We start from the raw sequence: 20,880 nt of genomic DNA, 5'->3' as shown, positions 1-20,880 counted from the left end.
CTGCTCTGTCATCCTCTTCCATGGCAGAGACCCTGGCAAGGAAAGCAGGGAAACACTGGTCCTCAAGCCAAGCGGCCAGGTTCACCCTGGGGCAGAATAAACCAGTATCCGTGGGAGAGCTGAAGGTGAGGAGGCTCAGAGGAAGAGGAGGAGGCCACACTGTGCCATGGAAGGCATCTCCTGAGTGCCCAATGCTGCAGGCTCATCAGGGCCCCCAGCCCCTAGCCTGCCCGGCACCATGCTGGGCTCTGTCATGCACCACCCAGGTAGACCATGCTGCTCAGAAGACTGCTTGCAGATGCCCTTCTACTTGCGGGCCCTGTAAGGGTCAATGTGACTGCTGACACTCTTGGTCATTACCCGCTCCTGGGGAGGCCCACAGCCAAGGACTGGTCAGGTTCTTGGGAGAATAACCTGGCCACCTCCGCCCAAGGCGACAGTCCGGAAGGGCCATTTGAGCTCCGGGACTCCTGGGAGACGAGCCAGGGCTATCCGTGGGCCGGCTTCACCGTTCTCTTCCCCTGTGCTCCATGGCACAGGTATGGGACCCAGGAGCGCCTCCTAGGGAGTCCAACAGGCAACGCTTGTCCCTGGGTGGTGAGGTGCTCGGACCCAGGCTGGGCCCTCTGGGCAACTCTAACTCTTTCAACAGCCCGTCCACAGAGAAGCACGTTTTCTTCTCCTGGTCTACAGCTGCAGAAGCTGAGGGCAGCCCAGAACTAACCTGGGGATCCAGCATCTCGACCTCCACACATTAACAGCGGGCCCCTTCCTCTGTTGCCGTTTCCCTGGCTTCTTTTCACCCCCAGAGCATTTAGTGAGGACCTGCCATATGCGGGCACTGCCGGGGGGGGGGGGGGGGGGGGGGTTGGCAGCAGGTGCGGTGTCCTGCCTGTTAAGGACAGACAGAGCAGCCGGTCACCTGGCGCTAACCTCTCTCGCTCCCCGCAGGCGCCATTCTGGAGAACTTCGGCAGCGGCGGGCCCACGGGGCTGCTGCCCAACCCACGGCTGGCCGAGCTGGCGGGGAGCGAAGTGACCCTGCTGAGCCAGCTGCAGGAGCGCCGCGACAGCGCCACCAGCACCGTCAGCTCCGCCTACACCGTGAGCCGCCGCTCCTCCGGCATCTCCCCCTACTTCTCCAGCCGCCGCTCCAGCGAGGCCTCGCCCCTGGGTCCCGGGCGCACCCACAATGCCAGCTCCACGGACTACTACGACCCCATCTCCACTGACGCATCGCGACGCTCCAGCGAGGCCAGCCAGTGCAGCGGCGGCAGCTCTGGGCCGCTGCACCTCACCCCTGCGCAGCAGTACAGCCTGCGGGCCAAGTACGCTGCGGCCACCGGCGGGCCGCCCCCCACGCCCTTGCCCTGCCTGGAGCGCGTGAGCCTGCGGACCCGCCTGGCACTGCTCGACCCGCCTGCACCCGAGCCCTCTCTGCCGCCCCTCTGCCAGCGCGCCCTGGGCCCGCGACGCGGGAGCGATGGCCCTGCCACTGGCTACCTCGGCCCGGCGCCCCCCTTCGCCCACGACGTGCCGGGCCACAGTGCCCGACGGGCCAGCGACCCGGTGCGCCGGCTGGATCTGGCCCCGCTCCCGCGGGTGCAGCGCTTCCACAGCGCCAGCAACGTGAGCCCTGCTGGGCTCCTGCCACCGCTGGGCCCAGAGCGTCCGGCCTTAGGCCTGCAGGGCTATCCCCGGAGCGATGGCCGCCTGGGCGGTGGGACCTACTCCCCACGCCCCCCCAGCATCAGCGAGAACGTGGTGATGGAGGCCATGGCCGCGGAGGCAGATGGCGGAGGGACGGAGGATGACCTGGTGCTGCCGGACGACGTGGTGCAATATCTCCAGGCTCGTGCCAGCGGCGCCTTGGAGGACAGTGGTCCACAGGGCTGCCCCAGCGAGAGCACGGGCTTCTCCCCGAACCTTAAGCTGCCCAGCCCGGGGCTCCACAGCCAGTGTCGGATGGTGGCTGTGGACTCCAACCTGGGCCCCTCGGGCCCTGGACTGGGCGGCTGCCAACGGGGCTTCCGAGCAACTGTAAGCCTGAGCAAAAGCAACATGCCCGTGCAGTGGAACGAGGTGAGCTCGGGCACCATGGACGCCCTGACCAGCCAGCTGAAGCCTCTTCCCTTCCCGCAGGGCAACCTGGCTGTGGTGCCACAGAAGCAGACCCCGGCCCAGTACCCGGGCTATGGTCAGCAGGGCTTGCAGACTAGCCCACTGGGCCTGGACAGCTTGCAGCCACCCCTTCAGCCCCCCTCTGGGCCCAGGGTCAACTACGGCCAGCAACTTCAACAGCCAGCCACAAGTGGCCAGTGCCCGCATGCCACCACCGCGGCAAGCCCCCATTCCAACTATGGCCAGGGCCACTCTCAGCTGAGCCCAAGCACAGTGGGAGGGGCCGTGAACCAGTTCTCCCCATCCTGTGGCAACGTGACAGCCAAGTCAGGCCACCCCGGGCTTCCTCAGCAGATGGATGTTGCTCCTGACCCCACCATAATCGATAGCAGCCACAACGAACTGGGGGTCTCAAATGCTACCCTCGGGGTAGTGCCTTTGTCTCTTCCATCCCAGGACTACCCACAACACAGCCATCACCCGGTGGCCTCCGTGAGCCAGGAGAGCTACCACCAGAGCCTGAGCCTTCCATGTTCACACCAGCCTGGCGTCATGGGACCCCAGCAGAGCACGCTGGGTACAGCTGCATCGTGCTTTGGCCTAGTGCAGCCCCGGCCACCCCCTGAGCCCAGCCCTGCCAGCCGCCACCGGGGCGTACGTGCTGGGCAGCAATTGGCCTATGCCAGGACCATTGGTCAAGCAATGACTGCTGGGACAGCCAGCCAGGCAACCACAGAGGCCATGCCCAAGAGAGCGCCGGGCCTTACCGCACTTCAGCATCCACAGCTCCCCCCAGAGGACACAGGTGGGACCCAGGACCACAGCCTGCTTTACTACTATGGCCAGATCCACATGTATGAGCAGCACAGAGCTGTGGAGAGCCACACGGACTGCCAGCACACACAGACCCAATCCTGTCCAGACAGCCTGAAGCCCCAGCCCTTGCCCTCACCAGGGGTCAACCAGGTGTCCAGCACTGTGGATTCCCAGCCCCTGGAAGCCCCGCAGATTGACTTTGACACCATTATGGATGACGGTGATCACTCAAGCTTGTTTTCGGGCGCCCTGAGTCCCAGCCTTCTCCATAACCTCTCCCAGAACTCCTCCCGCCTCACCACTCCCCGGAGCTCCCTGAGTCTGCCCTCCATCCCCACAGGCATCAGCAACATGGCTGTCGGAGACATGAGCTCCATGCTTACCAGCTTGGCTGAGGAGAGCAGGTTCCTCAACCTGATGACCTAAGCAAGCCCCAGGCCCCAGCGGGACCGGGAGGAACCGTTTCCCAGAGATTGAGGGCTTTGTCTCTCTTATCTTTGCCCAACCAAGTATTAAATAGGTCCAAGGGATTTTTGCTAATGACGGGCTCAGACCACGGCTGCTTTAAAGGAAATCTCTTGTGTACGCCCTGATCTTCTGGGGTCATTATTTGAACACTGACAAATGTGTCAAGACAGGAAGACAGAAATGAGAACTCATTTACACAACGCTCCCTGCCTGCAGTGTGTCTGTCTCCTTCACCTGTGTCACTGGCTAATGAAGGATGGCCTTGGCCCAGGGCTTTCCAGGTGCTCAGGGCATGAGGGGAGATAAACCATGCTGGGTTTGAGTCTGAAAGCCAGGCAGGAGGTTTGCTGCGGGAAATTCCGTTTCTCAGCCCAGTACCCACGAGGACAAGGAATTCCGGGTCAACCAGAATTCTTCTATGAAGCTTAATTTTCGAGGCCTCTCGTGTCCCTTGCCAGCAAACAGCATCTACGTGAGTGATTGCAAAGTACTTCCGGATTCCTGGCTTGGTAGAGCTGCCGTCTCTAGCCTATCAAGCCTAATTTGGGACTCACAGACGTTTTAAGCATAATCAAATGAATAAAATAGTATCACCAGAAGAGCAAAGTAAAGATTCTCCCAGGCCATGCCCAGAAGCTGCCTGGCTCCCCCAGCCTGTTTCCAGTGTTTGTGTAGGTAGAATGTAGCCCTGCCTGGACAGAGTGCTCTCTCCTAAATACCTCGGGGCTCTGGGGCTGCTGTGGGTCAAAGATGGACCAAGGCAGACTAAAGCGCCAATGTGCCTCAAGAAAGAGCAAAGGGACAATCAGGGCCAGTTGGAAGAAGTCGCATGTTTACCAGACCCTGTTTCTTCGATGCACTATCCGCCCATGTTACCCTGGGAGATCTGGGGTGGGATCACAGCCCCTCTGCCCCATTACCCAATAATCTGCACCAAGCCACGGTGTGCAGTTCCTAGAACCTTCTGGACTCCCTACTCTCTGTTCCTCCCTGTCCATTTGGCTGAAACGGTTGGCATGCATGGTTTTTTGTGATGGGTGTGGGAGGGTAAAAGGGTTAACTCTTGGGATTCTAAGGGACCAGCACTGAATGTTCCTAATTGGTCTGGCCAAATCCCACCTAGAAATGGAATTTAGAACTTGGCTTCAAGGGGTGAATTGACGAATTCCCCATCCGATACCTACACATGACCCCAAACCTTTCCATGTTGAATTTGTGGCCACCTTGCCAAGACAACTATACCATTCCGAGCTTACTTTTAATTGTGGCCCTGGTTTCAGCCAGAATCTTCTCGCCCGCACCCCTGCATTCCGAAGCATCAACCTCCGTTAGGGTCCCCAAACCAGACCAATTCCCAACGAGCAGCCCTGGGACTTCAGAGGTCTGCGGCTTCTCCGTGGTGTTCATGTACTCTCTGACATAGGACTTCGCCAGCCATTCTCAACCTGTATATTTTGTACAGAGACATCAATCCTGAGAATTCTGTAAGTGAACCATCCAGCCAAATTTATATTTCCAAAACATTTTTAGCGTTTTCTACATGCTATGAATTGAGGTGACACGCTCAATTTGTAAATAAGTCTTTTTGTATATTAAAGTAATTTTTTCATAATTTATTTTGTCTGTCTGCTTCTTCCTTGACAGTAGCTAATGAGAACCTGAGCGGTAAATTCAGTGAGTTCGAATGAAAATCGGGCTGTAATTTTTATTAGCAGTGTCAAAATGGACTGCCCCCCTTCTCCAAGAAATATTTAATGCTGAGCCATTTCCTGACTGTTTGTTGTCTCTTGGGGCAGGAGAAGGTTTTGCTGTTTTACAGGAAAGATCTAGCCGTTCTTCAAATGAGCCGGTCTCAGCAGCTAAGTTGATTTGCCAAGAATCGCAGCTTTTATGCCCAGATCCCCACCTTTGATGGCTATTCTGGTGGAGCACATTTGAGTCAAGGTCATCTTGGGGAGTGAGAAGACCCCTCAATACAGGACAGGGCTTGCTCTCTGGTGCAGGTGAGGTGCGAGGCCAGGCAATGGGACTTCCAGGCTGCTCAACAGCCAGTCTGGAACAAAGGGCCTCAGTGAGCAGCCGTGAGCAAGGGTTCTGAACGACAAGGTGCCAGTGGGGCTGAAGAGGGAGGGCCTGGGCCTCGCCAGCCTGCAGCAGGCATTGACAGAGATTGAGTGGGGCATGAGGTCCAGCCTGGGGCTCTACAGAAATGAACTGGGCCAGGAAAATTGGGAGGGCAGGTTGCAGGATGGAACCAGTACGCAGGTTGGGTAGTGTGGGAGCTGTAACCATGGGGACTGTTACCTTGCTTTGATGGGCGTTTGCCTCAAATTTTACTCCATAGCTTCAGCTGAAAAGGCTGAAGAGGAGGGTCTGTGGGAGGATTTGTGTGTGTATGTGTGCAGGTGTGTGAAGGAAACCAGCTCTTCCCGGGCCTTATACTTCCTACTAGACACGCTAGAGCCAGGGCCGTACTGTTAGCACCTTCGCTCACTCAGGGAGGAAACAACGAGCGTGTTTGAATAGCTGCTTCTGACCCCTTTTCCAGAGCCTGCCTTCCAGACTCACCCCTGTGCTTCCCCACGGTTGAGACCACTGAAGCAGCCGTGCCCTGAGTGGGAGTGTGACCAGAGCTGTTCAACTGGACTGCCACGCAGCACCCACAAGACCTCAGCAGTGTATTTCACTTACAGATCTAGGCCAATTAACTACCAAGCCGCAGTGTTGTCAGTCATCTCCTATGCATGTAGAAGTTGGACCCTGAACAAGGAAGACCTGTCAGAGTAAACCAGCCCCTACCAACCGAGGGGTCTGTAGGCGCAATTGTACGGTTATAATATGTAAAGATCATAGTAAAGTCATAGAAGATAGGTGAGAGACTTAAATAAAGGGGCCAGACACACTTCATGGTAGCATGCTCACCTCAGCCCCTCTGGGTGGTCCATGTGGAGGTGAGACAAGAGAGTGGAAGAGAGAGCATCTTCGCTATCTTGGGATATTTATAGGTAGCGGTAAGACTTGCACATTCAGTAGTTACATATGTCACAAGGTGGGTGGTAACCACAGTAAAGTCCCTCAGCTCACAGAAGAGGAAAACTACTAACTTGCATTGGGGGAAGGCTTGAGGGGGGTGGGTGCCACGGCGGGAGGAGATAACAAGACCGTCTGCTTCTACAGGAGACAGAATCGATCATGTGCTCACTGTAAGGCAGCATAGCTGTTAGGGGAGAATCTGTGGGAATGATATTTAAAGCAGGATAATGTGCTTGGACTTTATCTCCAACTTAACAAAGTGGTGGCTTTCCTCCCGTGGAAGACTAGCTTTCCAGACCCCCTCTGTGATACGTTAGGGAATAGAGTCCTAGTCATATTTCCTTCAGTGTTAGTTTCCCACAAAGACCGAAGAAAATTCAATGCATTTGAATTATGTTGCTGAAAGTGCCATGAACTGCCCCCAAAATAATAATAATAAACAAGGATGGCAAGACTTTGTCTCGCATAGCTTGGACTTATCAGAAGAGACCGGTCCCTGGGAAAGGACATCGTGCATGGTAGAGACCTAGGTTCAGAACTACCGCTGCATCCCCTTGGATGAAGCAAAGGACAGGACCAAACCCAAGGGCAAGTACAGTCCATGCACTTGGAAGCCATGGCCAGGGTGTGGATGCCAATGGTCTGCCACTCAGGGAGACTTAATTGCTATAGGCTCTGCCATGATTGCCATGGTCACTTTACATTAAGTACTGCAATACTTACAGCAACCCTTAAAGAGAGTTTGCTAGTTACATACCTTATCCAAGTTACATTGTTTCTAAGTAACATGGGATTGAAACACTCTCAGGTCCAGACCCCACCTAAGGTCTGAGCACCCTATGAGGCAGTGCCAAGCAGAATGGCCAATGGCGATGCCTTTGTGGAGCTGACAGAGAAGTGGGGGCAACTGAATTTCGTAAAGAAAAGGAGAATTACACTCAGATAAAGGTGAAGTTCTTGATCTGGGGAGACAACGTAATAGGCAGACAACCAAATCAGAGACATTGGGCTAGCCTTCTCCAAGAAAGGGGTGGCTAAGGGACAGCCATGCAAAAGGGCAGGGGAAGGTGTTCCAGGCAAAGGGAAGAACAGGTGCAAAGGCCCTGAGGTAGGCGGAGCCTGAAGCACATTCACACTGAAGGGAAGTCTCCGAGGCTGGCAGAGTGGGGAGGGCACAGCGTGAGAGAAAGATGGAGGGGTGCGGAGGGAGGTGGATTGCACAAACGAGGCCGGGATCACACCTTCATCAGTGAGGTTGGAGCAAGGAAGTGACGCAGGGTGATCTGCATGCTGGGAGGCTTCATCTAGCTGTGGAACAGATGGGCTCGGCAGGATGCACAAGTGACTACCAGGAGTCTGGAGCAGGAGCAGACTGCACCATGCTGGATGAATTCAAGGACGCTAAGGAGGGGGCTGAGTGGGGCGCCTAATACAGAGGTATTAGGAGAAGTCCCAGCGTCTGACTCACCAGATCAGGCCCATTCCCCAAAGGGGAGGCATGTGGCAGGGACCACTGTGGCTGGATGTGTTAGGCCTGGTTGTCTAGAGAAACGAACGACTGACACTCAGGGATGTATGCGACAGAGCTCTCTACCCAGAGAGGAGCCCAGCCCAGCCCAACTTCAGTCTCTGGCCGGAGCCCTCTCCGGACTCTCACAGCTGCAGGCCGATGATGCGGAAAAGGGAAGTGGGGTTCAGGGAGGGTGCAGAGTGGAGTGGACGCAGGTCGGTGGAAACGTGGCAGGGTGCAGTCCGCATGGGGCGACCCTAGGAGGCTGGCGCAGGGTCCTGGCAAGCAGCAAGACAAAGGAGCCTAGACAGAGGGAGCAGTTCCAGTGTTCTTCCTTAAAACGGCCTCACACCTAAGGAGGCATCCTCGGACTGCAACCTGATGAGCAGGTGGTATTCTACCTGCATGTTCACGTAGGGTCAAGTTCATATAAAATCCAACCACCCCCCTGGGTGTGGAGGAGTGGGGGCAAGAGGGACTGTTGGGGCAATTTTGAGTTCCTTGCGCTCACCCTACCTTGCTTGTCCAGGGAGCTGCCTCTGGGCCCTGAAAACAATTGCTCTGGGGTGGGGAGGAGTTAGGTCTGAATGCAATGCTTTACAAGCTGGGGACTCAGTGGCTCCCTGCATGTTCCCGGAGAGCAGCTGGGGGAGCACCTGCTAATTCCCAGAGGCCCTTTATTGCCTTGCTCACTTGGCAGGGGCAACACCATCCAGGCTTTATGAGCTCACGCACAGCCCCCTGGGCATGCCCACTGTAAATACGGGCTGTGTTTCATACGATGGGCAGGTCGATTTATGGATCACGTCAGCACCACTCAGACAGCCACTTGACCAGAAAGGGAAATGACCTAACACTTAAGTAATTTAGACACCAGAAAACAGTCTCTCTGTGTGTGGTTGTCTCCTGCATGTTCACTCAACACTGTCTGCCGACTTACCCAATATTGGCAACCAGTGAGAGCTACGTTAAATACGTCGGCTATAAAAATGCAGTGAAATGACTCGTTTACTTCTGGACGTAACCTTTGCATCCCACACTGACAAGGAGGGTTTGGGGTGCAGTGTTCCTTCCAAACCACCAGGCTTCCTTTCTCCAGATGAAAATCTCACCCCAGGACCTAGGACAAACTCCATCGCCCCAGTTACCTAGCACAGCCGGAACCAAAACGCCACACGTGGTTAGCTTCGAGAACGCAGCTTCCGTCAGATCATCCGTGGGAGGAAAGGAACGGAACGTGAAGAATGTGGAGAAAACAGGAGGATCTGGAGTTAAAGAGAGGTCTTAGACGGGGTGGGATCATGCCAACTTAGCAAACACACTGAAAACCGCATTGCTATCCTGTGCAGTCACACAGTGATGTGGTAGAAGATGGAGCAACACAACTTCACATTTGTTTCATACTTCCAACGGCACTGGATCTACCTACCTGTCTGTAAGTAAAGGGAAATCAAAAGAGGGACTTCAGTCCAAAGGCTGGACAGCCAATGGGCTTCTCAGAACTTTGCAAACATAATCATTGTTCTGACCCTGTTTAAAAACAAACAAAGCAACCTTCACAGGTCTGTTGTGGAAATGGCTGTGTTAAAATTCCATTGTTGGGAATTCCTTATTTATCATTAGCAGAGAGGATGATACAATTTTCAAACGTGAACAATCTTAAATTTAGCTTGTCTTTCTGCTAAGCTATTAAATGTATTTATTTTTTTGTTGTTGGAGTTTTTTGTGTGTTTTTAATCATTTTATTAGGGGCTCATACAACTCTTTTTACAATCCGTACATACATCATTTGTGTCCAGCACATTTGTACATATGTTGCCATCATCATTCTCAAAACACCCACTCTCCACCTGAGCCCCTGGCATCAGCTCCTCATTTTCTCCTCCCTCCCCACTTCCCCAAACCCTTGATCATTTATAAATAATTATTATTTTATCATATCTTACACCATCCGACGTCTTCCTCACCCAGTTCTCCACTGTCCGTCCTCCAGGGAGGAGGTTACATGTAGACCTTGTCATCTGTTTCCCCTTTCTCCCTCACCCTCCCTCCACCTTCCCGATATCGCCACTGTCCTGGATTCCCTGTATTTCCAGTTCGGGAGGAAGTGGGAAGACTTCTGGTACATTAACAGGATGGAAACCCATGTCACAAAAATAAAATGTGCATAAATTGTGGAATAGGAAACTAAAGTCCCCTGGGAACCTTCACCCAAACCACAATAAAAAGGTGTGTGTGTGTGTGTGTGTGTGTGTGTGTGTGTGTGTGTGTGTGTGTGTGTGTGTGTTCTAAAAGCAGAGGTTGATTTTCTCACACTTCAGGAGGCTGTCTAGCTCAGCTTCTAGTAGCAGCTGTTAGTCCTGGGCCTTCCTGGCCTGTAGATGCTCTTTTCATAAGTCAGAAGTGGTTGCGTTTGAGGCCCACTCTAGTCTGGGGTGAAGCATTATCATAAAAGACAACTCCTATTTCCAAACAAGGTCACGTCCACAGGTGTTGGAACTAGGACTTCCACATATAGCTCTAGGAGACAGTTCAATCCATAGCATCTTTCTTTCTTTTTTAAATCATTTTATTGAGGGCTCATACAGCTCTCATCACAATCCATCCATCCATTGTGTCGGGCACATTTGTACATTTGTTGCCATCATCAGTTTTGAAACATTTTCTTTCTAATTGAGCCCTTGCTATCAGCTCCTCACTTTCCTCCTGCCTCTCCCACCCTCCCTCATGAAAACTTGATAATTGATAAATTATTATTATGTTTTCACATCTTAACTTTCTTTTTTTTTTCTCTTTTCTTCTTTTACATTTTATTAGGGACTCAAACAACTCTTACCACAATCCATACATATACATACATCAGTTGTATAAAGCACATCCATACATTCCCTGCCCCAATCATTCTCAAGGCATTTGCTCTCCACTTAAGCCCCTTGCATCAGGTCCTCTTTTTTTTTTCTCCCCCTCCCTCCCCTTTCCCCCCTCCCTCATATGCCCTTGGTAATTTATACCTCGTTATTTTGTCATATCTTGCCCTATCCGGGGTCACCCTTCCCCCCTTCTCTGCTGTCCCTCTCCCAGGGAAGAGGTCACATGTGGCTCCTTGTAATCAGTTCCCCCTTTCCAACCCACTCACCCTCCACTCTCCCAGCATCGTCCCTCACGCCCTTGGTCCTGAAGGTATCATCCACCCTGGATTCCCTGTACCTCCAACCCTCATATGTACCAGTGTACAGCCTCTGTCCTATCCAGCCCTGCAAGGTAGAATTCGGATCATGGTAGTTGGGGGGAGGAAGCATCCAGGATCTGGGGGAAAGCTGTGTTCTTCATCGATACTGCCTCACACCCTAATTAACCCATCTCCTCTCCTAAGCCCCTCTATGAGGGGATCTCCATTGGCCGACACTTGGGCCTTGGGTCTCCACTCTGCACTTCCCTCTTCATTTAATATAATATATATATATACATACATATATACATATACACATATATACACATACATACACACACTTATATCTTTTTTTTTTTGCATGATGCCTTATATCTGGTCCCTTGGGCACCTCGTGATCGCACTGGCCGGTGTGCTTCTTCCATGTGGGCTTATTTGCTTCTGAGCGAGATGGCCGCTTGTTCACCTTCAAGCCTTTAAGACCCCAGACACTATCTCTTTTGATAGCCGGGCACCATCAGCTTTCTTCACCACATTTGCTTGTGCACCCATTTGTCTTCAGCGATCCTATCATGGAGGTGTGCAGTCAATGATATGATTTTTTGTTCTTTGATGCCTGGTAACTGATCCCTTTGGGACCACTCGATCACACAGGCTGGTGTGTTCTTCCATGTGGACTTTGTTGCTTCTGAGCTAGATGGCCGCTTGTTTATCTTCAAGCCTTTAAGACCCCAGTCACTATCTCTTTTGATAGCCGGGCACCATCAGCTTTCTTCACCACATTTACTTGTTCACCCACTTTGGCTCCAGCTGTTGTGTCGGGAGAGTGAGCATCATAGAGTTCCAATTTAATAAAAGAAGGTATTCATGCATAGAGGGAGTGTTTGAGTAGAGGCCCAAGGTCCTTCCGCCACCTTAATACTTGACCTATAAATATAGACACAAAGATCTATTTCCCCAACCTCCTATATATATTTGCATGTACATGTCTTTGTCTAGACCTCCATGAATGCCCTTTGACTCCTAGCTCTTTCCTCCATCTCCCTTGACCTTCCTCCTGCCCTACTACCATGCTTCATACATCTTAACTTTCATTAGAGAATTTTACTGAGATAGATAGTGTAGGCCTGCCCAGCAGCAAGCAAGATCATGTCTTATTTGACTTTGCCTCTCCAACTCCTATCATTGCACCAGGCACACGTAGGGGTCAAGTTTATGTTTGTTTTCCCAGGTCTTTGATGGTGAGACTTTATCTCATGTCCTTTGGACATGGTATTAGATGAGGCCGGTCCCTGGAGGAGGACATCTTGCTTGATAAAGTAGAGAGTCAGCAAAAAAGAGGAAGGCCCTCAATGGACTGACACAGTGGGCGCACACACGACAATGTTGCAGACCCAACCAGTATTTTATTCTACCATATATGGGGTTGCTTTGATTCAAGACTGATGCAAAAGCACCTTACGAAAACAACAATCTACTTGGGCAATAAATGGTCTGTCACAATTCTTTCCCACAGAAGGAAGAGGTGTAGCCAGTCAGGGTGCAGTGTAGCACCGATGAAACATGCAACTTTCCCCTAGTTCTTTAATGTTTCCTCCCCCACACTATCATGATCCCAATTCTACCTTACAAATCCATCTAAACAAGAGCATGTACACTGGTACAGATGAGAGCTCGAAACACAGGGAATCCAGGAGAGATAAACTCCTAGGTCCAATAATGACAGTAGTGATACCAGAAGGGGAAGGGGAAGGTTGGGGATGGAAGGGGGAACTGATCACATTAATCAACATATAATCTGGAAGAAGTTTTTTCTCCCAGGGAGATAAACAACAGAAAAGAGGGTGAAGGGAGGCAGTGGTCAGTGTAAGACATGAAGGAAAATTATAAATTATCAAGGGTTCATGTGGGGGGGGGAGATGATAACAAGGGCTCAAGTAGAAAGAAAATGTTTTGAAAATAATGATGGCAACATATGTACAAATGTGCTTGACACAATGGATGGATGGATGGATGGATGGATGGATGGATGGATGGATGGATGGATGGATTGTGGTAAGAGCCATAAGAAGCCCCCAATAAAATGTTTTTAAAATATATTTCTTTCTCTATTCAACATTCTTGCTGGCAGTACCCTGTCGTACCACAGGCCCCAATAGGTAATGAACGTGGGCAATCAGATATGTGTCCGGGTCTGTGATGGACTGAACAAAGCAAAAACAATACCGTTCAGCTGACTGTCAAGTTAAATGAATTTGCAACTGGTAAACCAACATTGCAGGCAGTGTTAAGGAGAGGTACATGACCTTGCAAGGGCCATGCCTTTTGGCTGTGTTGATTCTTCCTTACCAACCTGACTTCTGTATGGTGGAGGCTCATGGCCCCAGTCTTCAGCTTCTTCCTCGATCTGTCTCCCGGGGTGTTCTCATACCATCTCAAATATTTAAATACCATCTGTATGCCGGAAACTCATCTACGTAAACCTTTCCTGTGAATTCTCGTATTCCACTCTGCTGCTCCACTGCCCATTTCACATTTCCATGGAAGTCTCACCCACACTACACTCACTGCCATCCAGCCACAACAGGGACAGGGCAGACCTGACCCTGGGGGGTTCTGAGCTGTATACAGCTGGAGAAACCCTCGTCTTACTCGTGAGAAGCTGCTGGTGGTTTCGAACTGCTGGCTTTATGGTTAGCAGCCAACACATAACCACTAAGCCATCCGAGCTCCTGTGGAGGTCTCACAGATACCTCAAATTTAACCTGCATCCATGAATCTGCAAATTTTCGAATCTCAGTATATGGCATGACAGTATGTGGGTTAACGAAGGAAAAAGCACCTCACCCCCCAAAAAAGTCCTGAATCCATTTCCAGCCATCTACATCCAATACATCACCAAATCTTGTCATCTTTATCTACCAAATACACAAAAATATATTTCCTGACTCCTATTCTCTTAGCCCATAAAGAGTTTGTAAGTCACCACTCGTTCTTAAAACAAGAGCATGCACGGAACAAACTTGTCTTAGATCCACCCCATAATTGAAGTCGTGGAGTAAGCTGCCACCTTAAGAGTGGGGAAGACAATGAATCAGAGAATGACAGCTTTCTGGGAACAGAAATCCAGGAGCAGATCCTTGCTGCTGGAGTCACTTCATGTAGGAACACTTACAAACCTAAACTGTGATTGGCAAATTGCTGGAGACTCAGTGCAGACAACTGTGAGAACTAAAAACTTCTGAGACTCACTTTTAGCAGGTAGGGAGAGGCACGTTTTGTTTGTTTTACGTCCCCGGAGCATGAGATCAGAGAAAAGAAAAATCTTACTTTTTGGAAATATACCCAGAGCATTCTGTTCTTAACCCAAGTCTGTCATTAGAAACGATTTTTCCAGAGACGAACCAACCTGTGTTTTACTAATGCCTAGCCAGATCTCTGAGCCACACCTGAGTTGCTGGTCTGCTCTCGATCTGCAGTTGGCGGCCACATCCTCTCAACTTGCCAATCTTCAGTCCCGCACTGTCTGCCCTCTTGTGTCGGTCATCTTGAACACACAGACCCTCACCTCCATACTTTCTTATTTTGATAGATAACTGACCCTGCTTGCTACCTAGAACCAGGTGGAGAGATCGCACAAGGGTGCCCCAGCTGGTATTCTTTAATTGAGTTGTAATTCATACTTACAGTGGCACTCCGTGGTTTTCGTCAGCAAGAGCATCAAGGAGTTCTCATTTCAACACGCAAGGTTGTGTCCTTGCATCTCAAAGGTTGGTAAGAAGCCTTTCTTCCGTCCTAATGCCTTGTCCTTCACAGAGTCCAGCTCCAGATGATTTGCTCAGCATACAGATTGAATAAGTATGGTAAAAAGATACGACCCCACTGCACACCTTTCCTGATTGAAAACCATGCACTACCCGCTTGCTCTGCTCAAATAACTGCCCCTTAATCCAGGTACAGGTTCCGCACGAGAACAATGAAGTGCTCTGGAATTCCCATTCGTCTCCATGTTACCCATAGTTGGTTATGATCCAATCACATTTGGCTTTCAACAACAACAACAACAAAAGCATGTTAAATGGAAAAAGAAAAAACACACAGTCTGAAAAGACAGAATGAACACCAGAACCAGATTAACATATGGCAGCAATTGTTGGAATATCAGACTAGAATTTAATATAACTGTGATGAATATGTGTGGCAGTTACACAATCTCCTGTCAACTTGTGAAGAGGTGGTGTTTAGCCTGTCAATCAGGTTGCAGCTTGATGACCTCATTTGGAGGCTCTCTGGAGATAAATAGCTCACTGGAGGCCAGATCCAGTGACTAGTAGGACAAGTCACATAGAGATACACTCATGAAGCCAGAGCCCTGAACCTGGAGGAGCCGCGTGGAGACCCATGCCAGCAGTGAGATGCTTCCACTGCCACTGGATCCACAAGACTTTCCACCCACAGACCTGCGATCTTCCTGCACTTGGTGCCATTGCATGTGTTTGTGTGAGTCCGAAGAGGAATTTACAGACTGGTACCTGACGTATGGACTGATATTGGATTTATGGACTTGAACTGCACTGGGCTGAGCTGTTCTCTGAACATACAATTGCTATTTTATGAAGCTCTTTCTTATGCTAAGCGCTTGCTCACGTATGAGTGTCTTGTATTTGTTTCTCTAGCAAACCAGACTAACACAGCGTCCATCCCTGCACCCCTCCTGCTTCACCTGAGGCCAGAGGCACACCATTGTGGATCAGGCACCCAGTGGAAACCACCACGCCTTTGGAGGTACACACTCACCTCCTCCTCAGACCAGCAGACCACACAGTAATGGATGGGCACACAATTGCAGTCACCTTTGAGCAGGCAAAAATGAATAGGTGATCTGATCCAGCAACTTTCTGAGGCAGCTAGAACTAGAGGCCCTATCCAGAAGAACCACTCCCAGTACCAGGCACCCTGATTGCATCCATCCTCTGAGTTAACACGAACTCCTTCCGGGATCAGATACCCCAGACTTCTAGACCAACAGTATTATCTATGACAGAGCACTCACCCTGTCCTATGACCTCCTTGGACAGCAGGAGGGCTTGGTCCCAAAGGACGGTGTCTGGTCTTCCTTCTCACTTTCTTCCTTTCTGTTGCTCCCCATTTTCTCCATAAATTTTCTATTTTTCCTTCTCTTCCCCCCACCCTTTGCATTCTCTTTTTTCTCTTTCTTCCTTAGAAAAATAATTTAATTTGCATATACTTCACATATACAATTTAATCATTCGGTTATATTAAGATTCGTGCAATCATCACCACAGCCAATTTCAGAACATTTTCTTCTCATAGACATTGTTGTGAGCTCTCCCCATCACCTCTTGCCATACCCCTATCTAGTTACTGTCTCTATATATCTACCTGTCCTGGATTCTATATAGAGAAAATGATACAAAACACAAATAGGAAGCCAACAAAATCCCAACAACAATGATTAGACAAAACATAGACAAGCACAATTAAAAGAGAAAGCAGAAAATATTAAAAACTGAAACATTACAATGGGTCAAAGGGAGAGAAAATGATAAGATGTTATATTTCAATCTAACTACATCTGCCATCATCAACTCTACAGTGCTTGATGTCTGATAGCAAGATGATTCACATCCCTCAATTATGGTCAGAAGGGATTTGACACACTGAATCCCTGTGGGTGTCCCATCCCACAGGTCATCAACAACGTGGATACCTGAAAGAGGGACTGGGAATGAAGATGGGTAAGAGACGCGGAGAGATGGAGGCAAGACAGGAATCTGATCAAGCCTCATTTATTGAGCTGAGAGCAGAGGCTTAAATAGCCAGCGAAGGGCGAGCACCATTACGTCACATGGAAATAAGGTACAGCTGAGGTAGCCAATAGTCATGCATCTCCCAAATAAGGAAGAAATGGCGGGCAACTGTGTTTGAACAGGTTAGTATGCTAATGAAGCATACCAGGCACCTGGGGGGAAATGCCACCAGTCAGGTATTGTCCAATGAACATAGCAGCTGCTAGTGAAAGAGCAACAATCCTAGCAAGGATCAAGACAGCCACCATCTGGTGGGTGAAACAAAGGCAGTAAAACTACCGGGCACAGTTTGTATGGCAAGAAACTGAGAGTAATTTCATAAAGGTTGTACATGGTTTAAATCCAGGGTAGGAGGACACGCAGATCCCTATATGTGGGGACCCTGCGAGTGGAGTTGGAACTTTCACTTCCTCCACAGCCTTCTGCAAAGCAGATGTTCACAGTTTAGCTCTGATACTGTCCACTCCTTTGAATTTGGTTTTGATTATTTAAAATCCTTGGATCCCACTGGCTGCTGCGCTTCTTCCATGTGGACTTCGTTGACACCCACACTTAGATGGCTATTTCAAGACAAGTCTTTAAGACCCCAGACACTATTCTTTCTGATAGCTGGGCAATGTCTGGTTTCTTTGTTACATTTGGCTCTAGCACCCATATCGTCAGTGATCTCTTCATGAGGACAAGTATCAATCTAGGCCATGTAATAAGCACCAATTGTTCTTCGATCGGGGCTAGAATTCTGTGCAAAACCAAAATCCATTCACTGATATATGGAATATATATATACATATTTCACTTTAGAGACATCATTATGATTTTATGATCGAGAACATTTTAAATCATCCCTCTGGGACATAAAGTAATTCTCTTGATAGTGTCATTTAGCCAATGGTATCAATTTAAAACACTGCCGAGAGAAGGAAATTATACAAGTATAGGCCAGTTTCAGACTGCAATACATGAATTGTTGATTTATATAAATTACACTCTGAAGTGACTGGACACTCTTCACACAAACAATGGGGGTTGATGATAGGGTAAAATTTTTAATGACACACATTCACAAAGGCAGAACCGTGTCATAAGAAAGGACATTAACATAGTGCATGTATGATCGTCCCAAGCTCCCCCCTTCCTTCTTTTCCTTAGCTTTTGTTTTTCTTTTATGCTAAATTCATGTTTCTTCCTCAGATTTACTTTGTTTTTATTTTTTCTCCACCGCTGTTTTTAATTGACTTTCCTTTTAGTTGTTATTGTTGTCGTTTGCTTATTTTCTCCCTGCTTTTTCAATCTTTCAAAAAAGCTAATATCTTCTTCTTTTTTTGCTGTTCTGGTTTCTTTATCGTCTTATTTTCCTTGTCCTCCTCTGTGGGAGACAGCAGCCAGGTCCACCCTGCCCAGGATTACCTGCATTTCCTGCAAACTGATCCACTGAGTAAAGGCTGCTATCCACTTGATCAACAACACACAGCAGCCAATGCCAGCCCAAAGCCTCCTCAGCTGCAGTACATGAACAGGAAACAACTGAGCCTCATCCTCTACCCCGTCCACCAAGACAGGGGTGGTGCATGCCTAAGAATGCATCAACATAAAATCCCCAGTTAAAGACAGCACCATCACAATGTCTCGGAGGCAACAGTCATTGTTATTTCATAGGAAGAAACAAGACAGAGTGGCTCAAACGTATAGACCCACAATCCGAGCTAGAAAATTTTTCTGAAGAGGAGGTGGCAGTAAAACTACTGGAGAAGCTGTGGATGAACTCAAGGATCCAATGGTGGGGGATGCACCTCCAGGGCTCATGCAAGTCTCAGCCTGGTGAAGACAGGGTCGGAGTGGGGTGGGGTAGGGGTTTGGGAGGGTGTTTCCCAAGACCCTCCTTATGGACCTCCACAAGGAGGTCCATCAGGCTAGATTCCACCCCTACAATTTTATATCTTCAAGTTGACATGAAACTATGTAATTATTACAGAAGGGTGAGTAAAACAGCATTGCGACACAATCATAGCCATCTTTATTAAACAAAAACATGAAGCTACTGTTTCTGATCGTATCTCAATATATCTTCAATTTATATTAGACAAGCTTCTTGGGGTGAGGTTTCCATCTCTCTAACCTTTATGTCAGAAGAGATCAGTCCATGGAGAAGGACATCATACTTGGTAAAGTAGAGCGGTAGGGAAAAGTAAGGCGGCCCTTGACAAGATGGATTTAAACAGTGGCTGTAACATAAGAATAGTTGCGAAGATGGTGCAGGTCCAGGTAGTGGTTGGTTCATAAGGTCACTATGAGTTGGACCTGACTCGATGGCGACAACAACAACACACTTTTTGAGAGAATTCTGGACTCTTCAATTTATACTACATCAAAACAGGAATTTTGGCATCCTCGGGGGATTACCATTACAATGTTCTTTGAGTTTTGGGTCAAAACGAAGTCTTAAGGTATCAAGTCTGAAGGAATGGTGGATTGTGTGGGGTGAAACATTTCCCAAGGCAATTATCCTGGTAAAGTAAAGGGTCAGAGCCAAAGAGCAGGACCCCTGGGGAGATGAACTGACACAGTGGCTGCCACAATGGACTCAAACCTAGCAAGTGTGAGAATGGTGCAGTGCTTTGTTCTCTTGAACATAAGGGCATGACGCATCAGAATCAACTCAATGGCAACTAACAACATCTTTTCACATGGTTGCTAGTCACTTGTATTTCCTGTCTTGTCAAATGTTTGTTCATGTTCTTTGCACATTTTTCAGTTGGATGGTCTGTCTTTTTGTTGTCAAGTGGTTGGCGTTTTCTCTATCTTTAGAAATTAGACCTGTATCAGCTTGGTATTTCCCAAGATCTTTTCCAAATCTTTAGGTTGTCTTTTTAATCTTGTGGTAAAGTCTTTTGATGAGCACAAGTTTGATGTTTATGAGGTTCCAATTATCTAATTCGACTTCTGCTATTTACCCATACTGTTTGCTAGTCTTTTAAAAAAATTAGTTTTGATACTTTTCTTCCGGTTTTATTTTAGGGACTTTAGATAGTTTCAGCTTTAACACTTAGGTCTTTGATCCCTTTAGGGGTTAATTTGTGTGTGTGGTGTGATGTGTGAGTCCTGTTTCATTTTTCTGCAAGTGAATATCCAAATTTGCCAGCACTGTTTATTAAAGAGGCTGTTTCTTCTTAATTGAGTGGATTTTGGCCCCTTATGAAAAATTGGTTAACCATAAACGAATGGATTTATTTCTGGGTTCTCAATTACAGTCCATGGTTCTGTATGCCTACCATTGACCCAATACTACATTGTTTTGATTGTAGTGGCTGCATAGTATCTTTTGCTATGGGGGAGTGTGAGACCTCCTTTAGTCTGCTTAAATAATGCTTTGGTTATTCGGGGCCTCTTTCCTTTCCATAGAAAGTTGGTCATTACTTTTCCCATTTCCATAAGATTGTTATTGAGATTTGTATCAGGTTGGCTTTGTAACTACTGAATGCCTTATAAGGCATGTTGTTATAAGAACCCATTGTTGCAGCCCCTCAGTGAGCATCTTCTTTTTCTCACTGACCCTCTGGCTGTACTGTTTCCTAGATTTTTTTTTTTTCCTCTGGAAGTCCATAGTACTTATCCTTATTCTTCACCAATACCATACTTTAAATGCATCAGTTCTCTGATTTTCCTTATTCATCGTTTTTGCCTCTGGTAGTATTTCAATTTTTCACTGTATTATGCCTTCCAACCCATGAACATGGAATATTCTTCCATTTATGCAGGTATCCTTTAGTCTCTGATAGTAGTGCTTTGTAATTTTCCTTGTATAAGTCTTTTATGCCTTTGCTTAGGTTAATTCATAGGTATTTTATCATTCAGAGATTGTCAATGGTATTGTACTGGAAAGTCTAGTCAGACCAATACGACAAGAAAGAGAAATAAGTGATATTCAAATCGTAA

The 20,880-nt window shown here is 48.7% G+C and overlaps 1 protein-coding gene across 6 annotated transcripts in view; it reads left to right on the top strand.

Moving 5' to 3' along the window:
* Positions 1 to 5,020, top strand: part of GLI2 (GLI family zinc finger 2) — a 304,945-nt gene extending 299,925 nt beyond the window's left edge. For all 6 annotated transcript variants that reach the window (XM_075530227.1, XM_075530225.1, XM_075530224.1 and 3 more), the window contains one exon: positions 952 to 5,020. In XM_075530227.1, the coding sequence (XP_075386342.1) occupies positions 952 to 3,362 (2,411 nt within the window). In that variant the 3' untranslated portion in view covers positions 3,363 to 5,020. The remainder of the gene's footprint in view (positions 1 to 951) is intronic.
* The last annotated feature ends 15,860 nt before the right edge of the window (positions 5,021 to 20,880 follow it).

This window comes from Tenrec ecaudatus, chromosome 13 (genome assembly GCF_050624435.1).
Source record: "Tenrec ecaudatus isolate mTenEca1 chromosome 13, mTenEca1.hap1, whole genome shotgun sequence".
Taxonomy (NCBI): Eukaryota; Metazoa; Chordata; class Mammalia; order Afrosoricida; family Tenrecidae; genus Tenrec; species Tenrec ecaudatus.
Note: the sequence above shows the minus strand (reverse complement) of the source record. Positions and strands in the feature narration are given on the sequence as shown.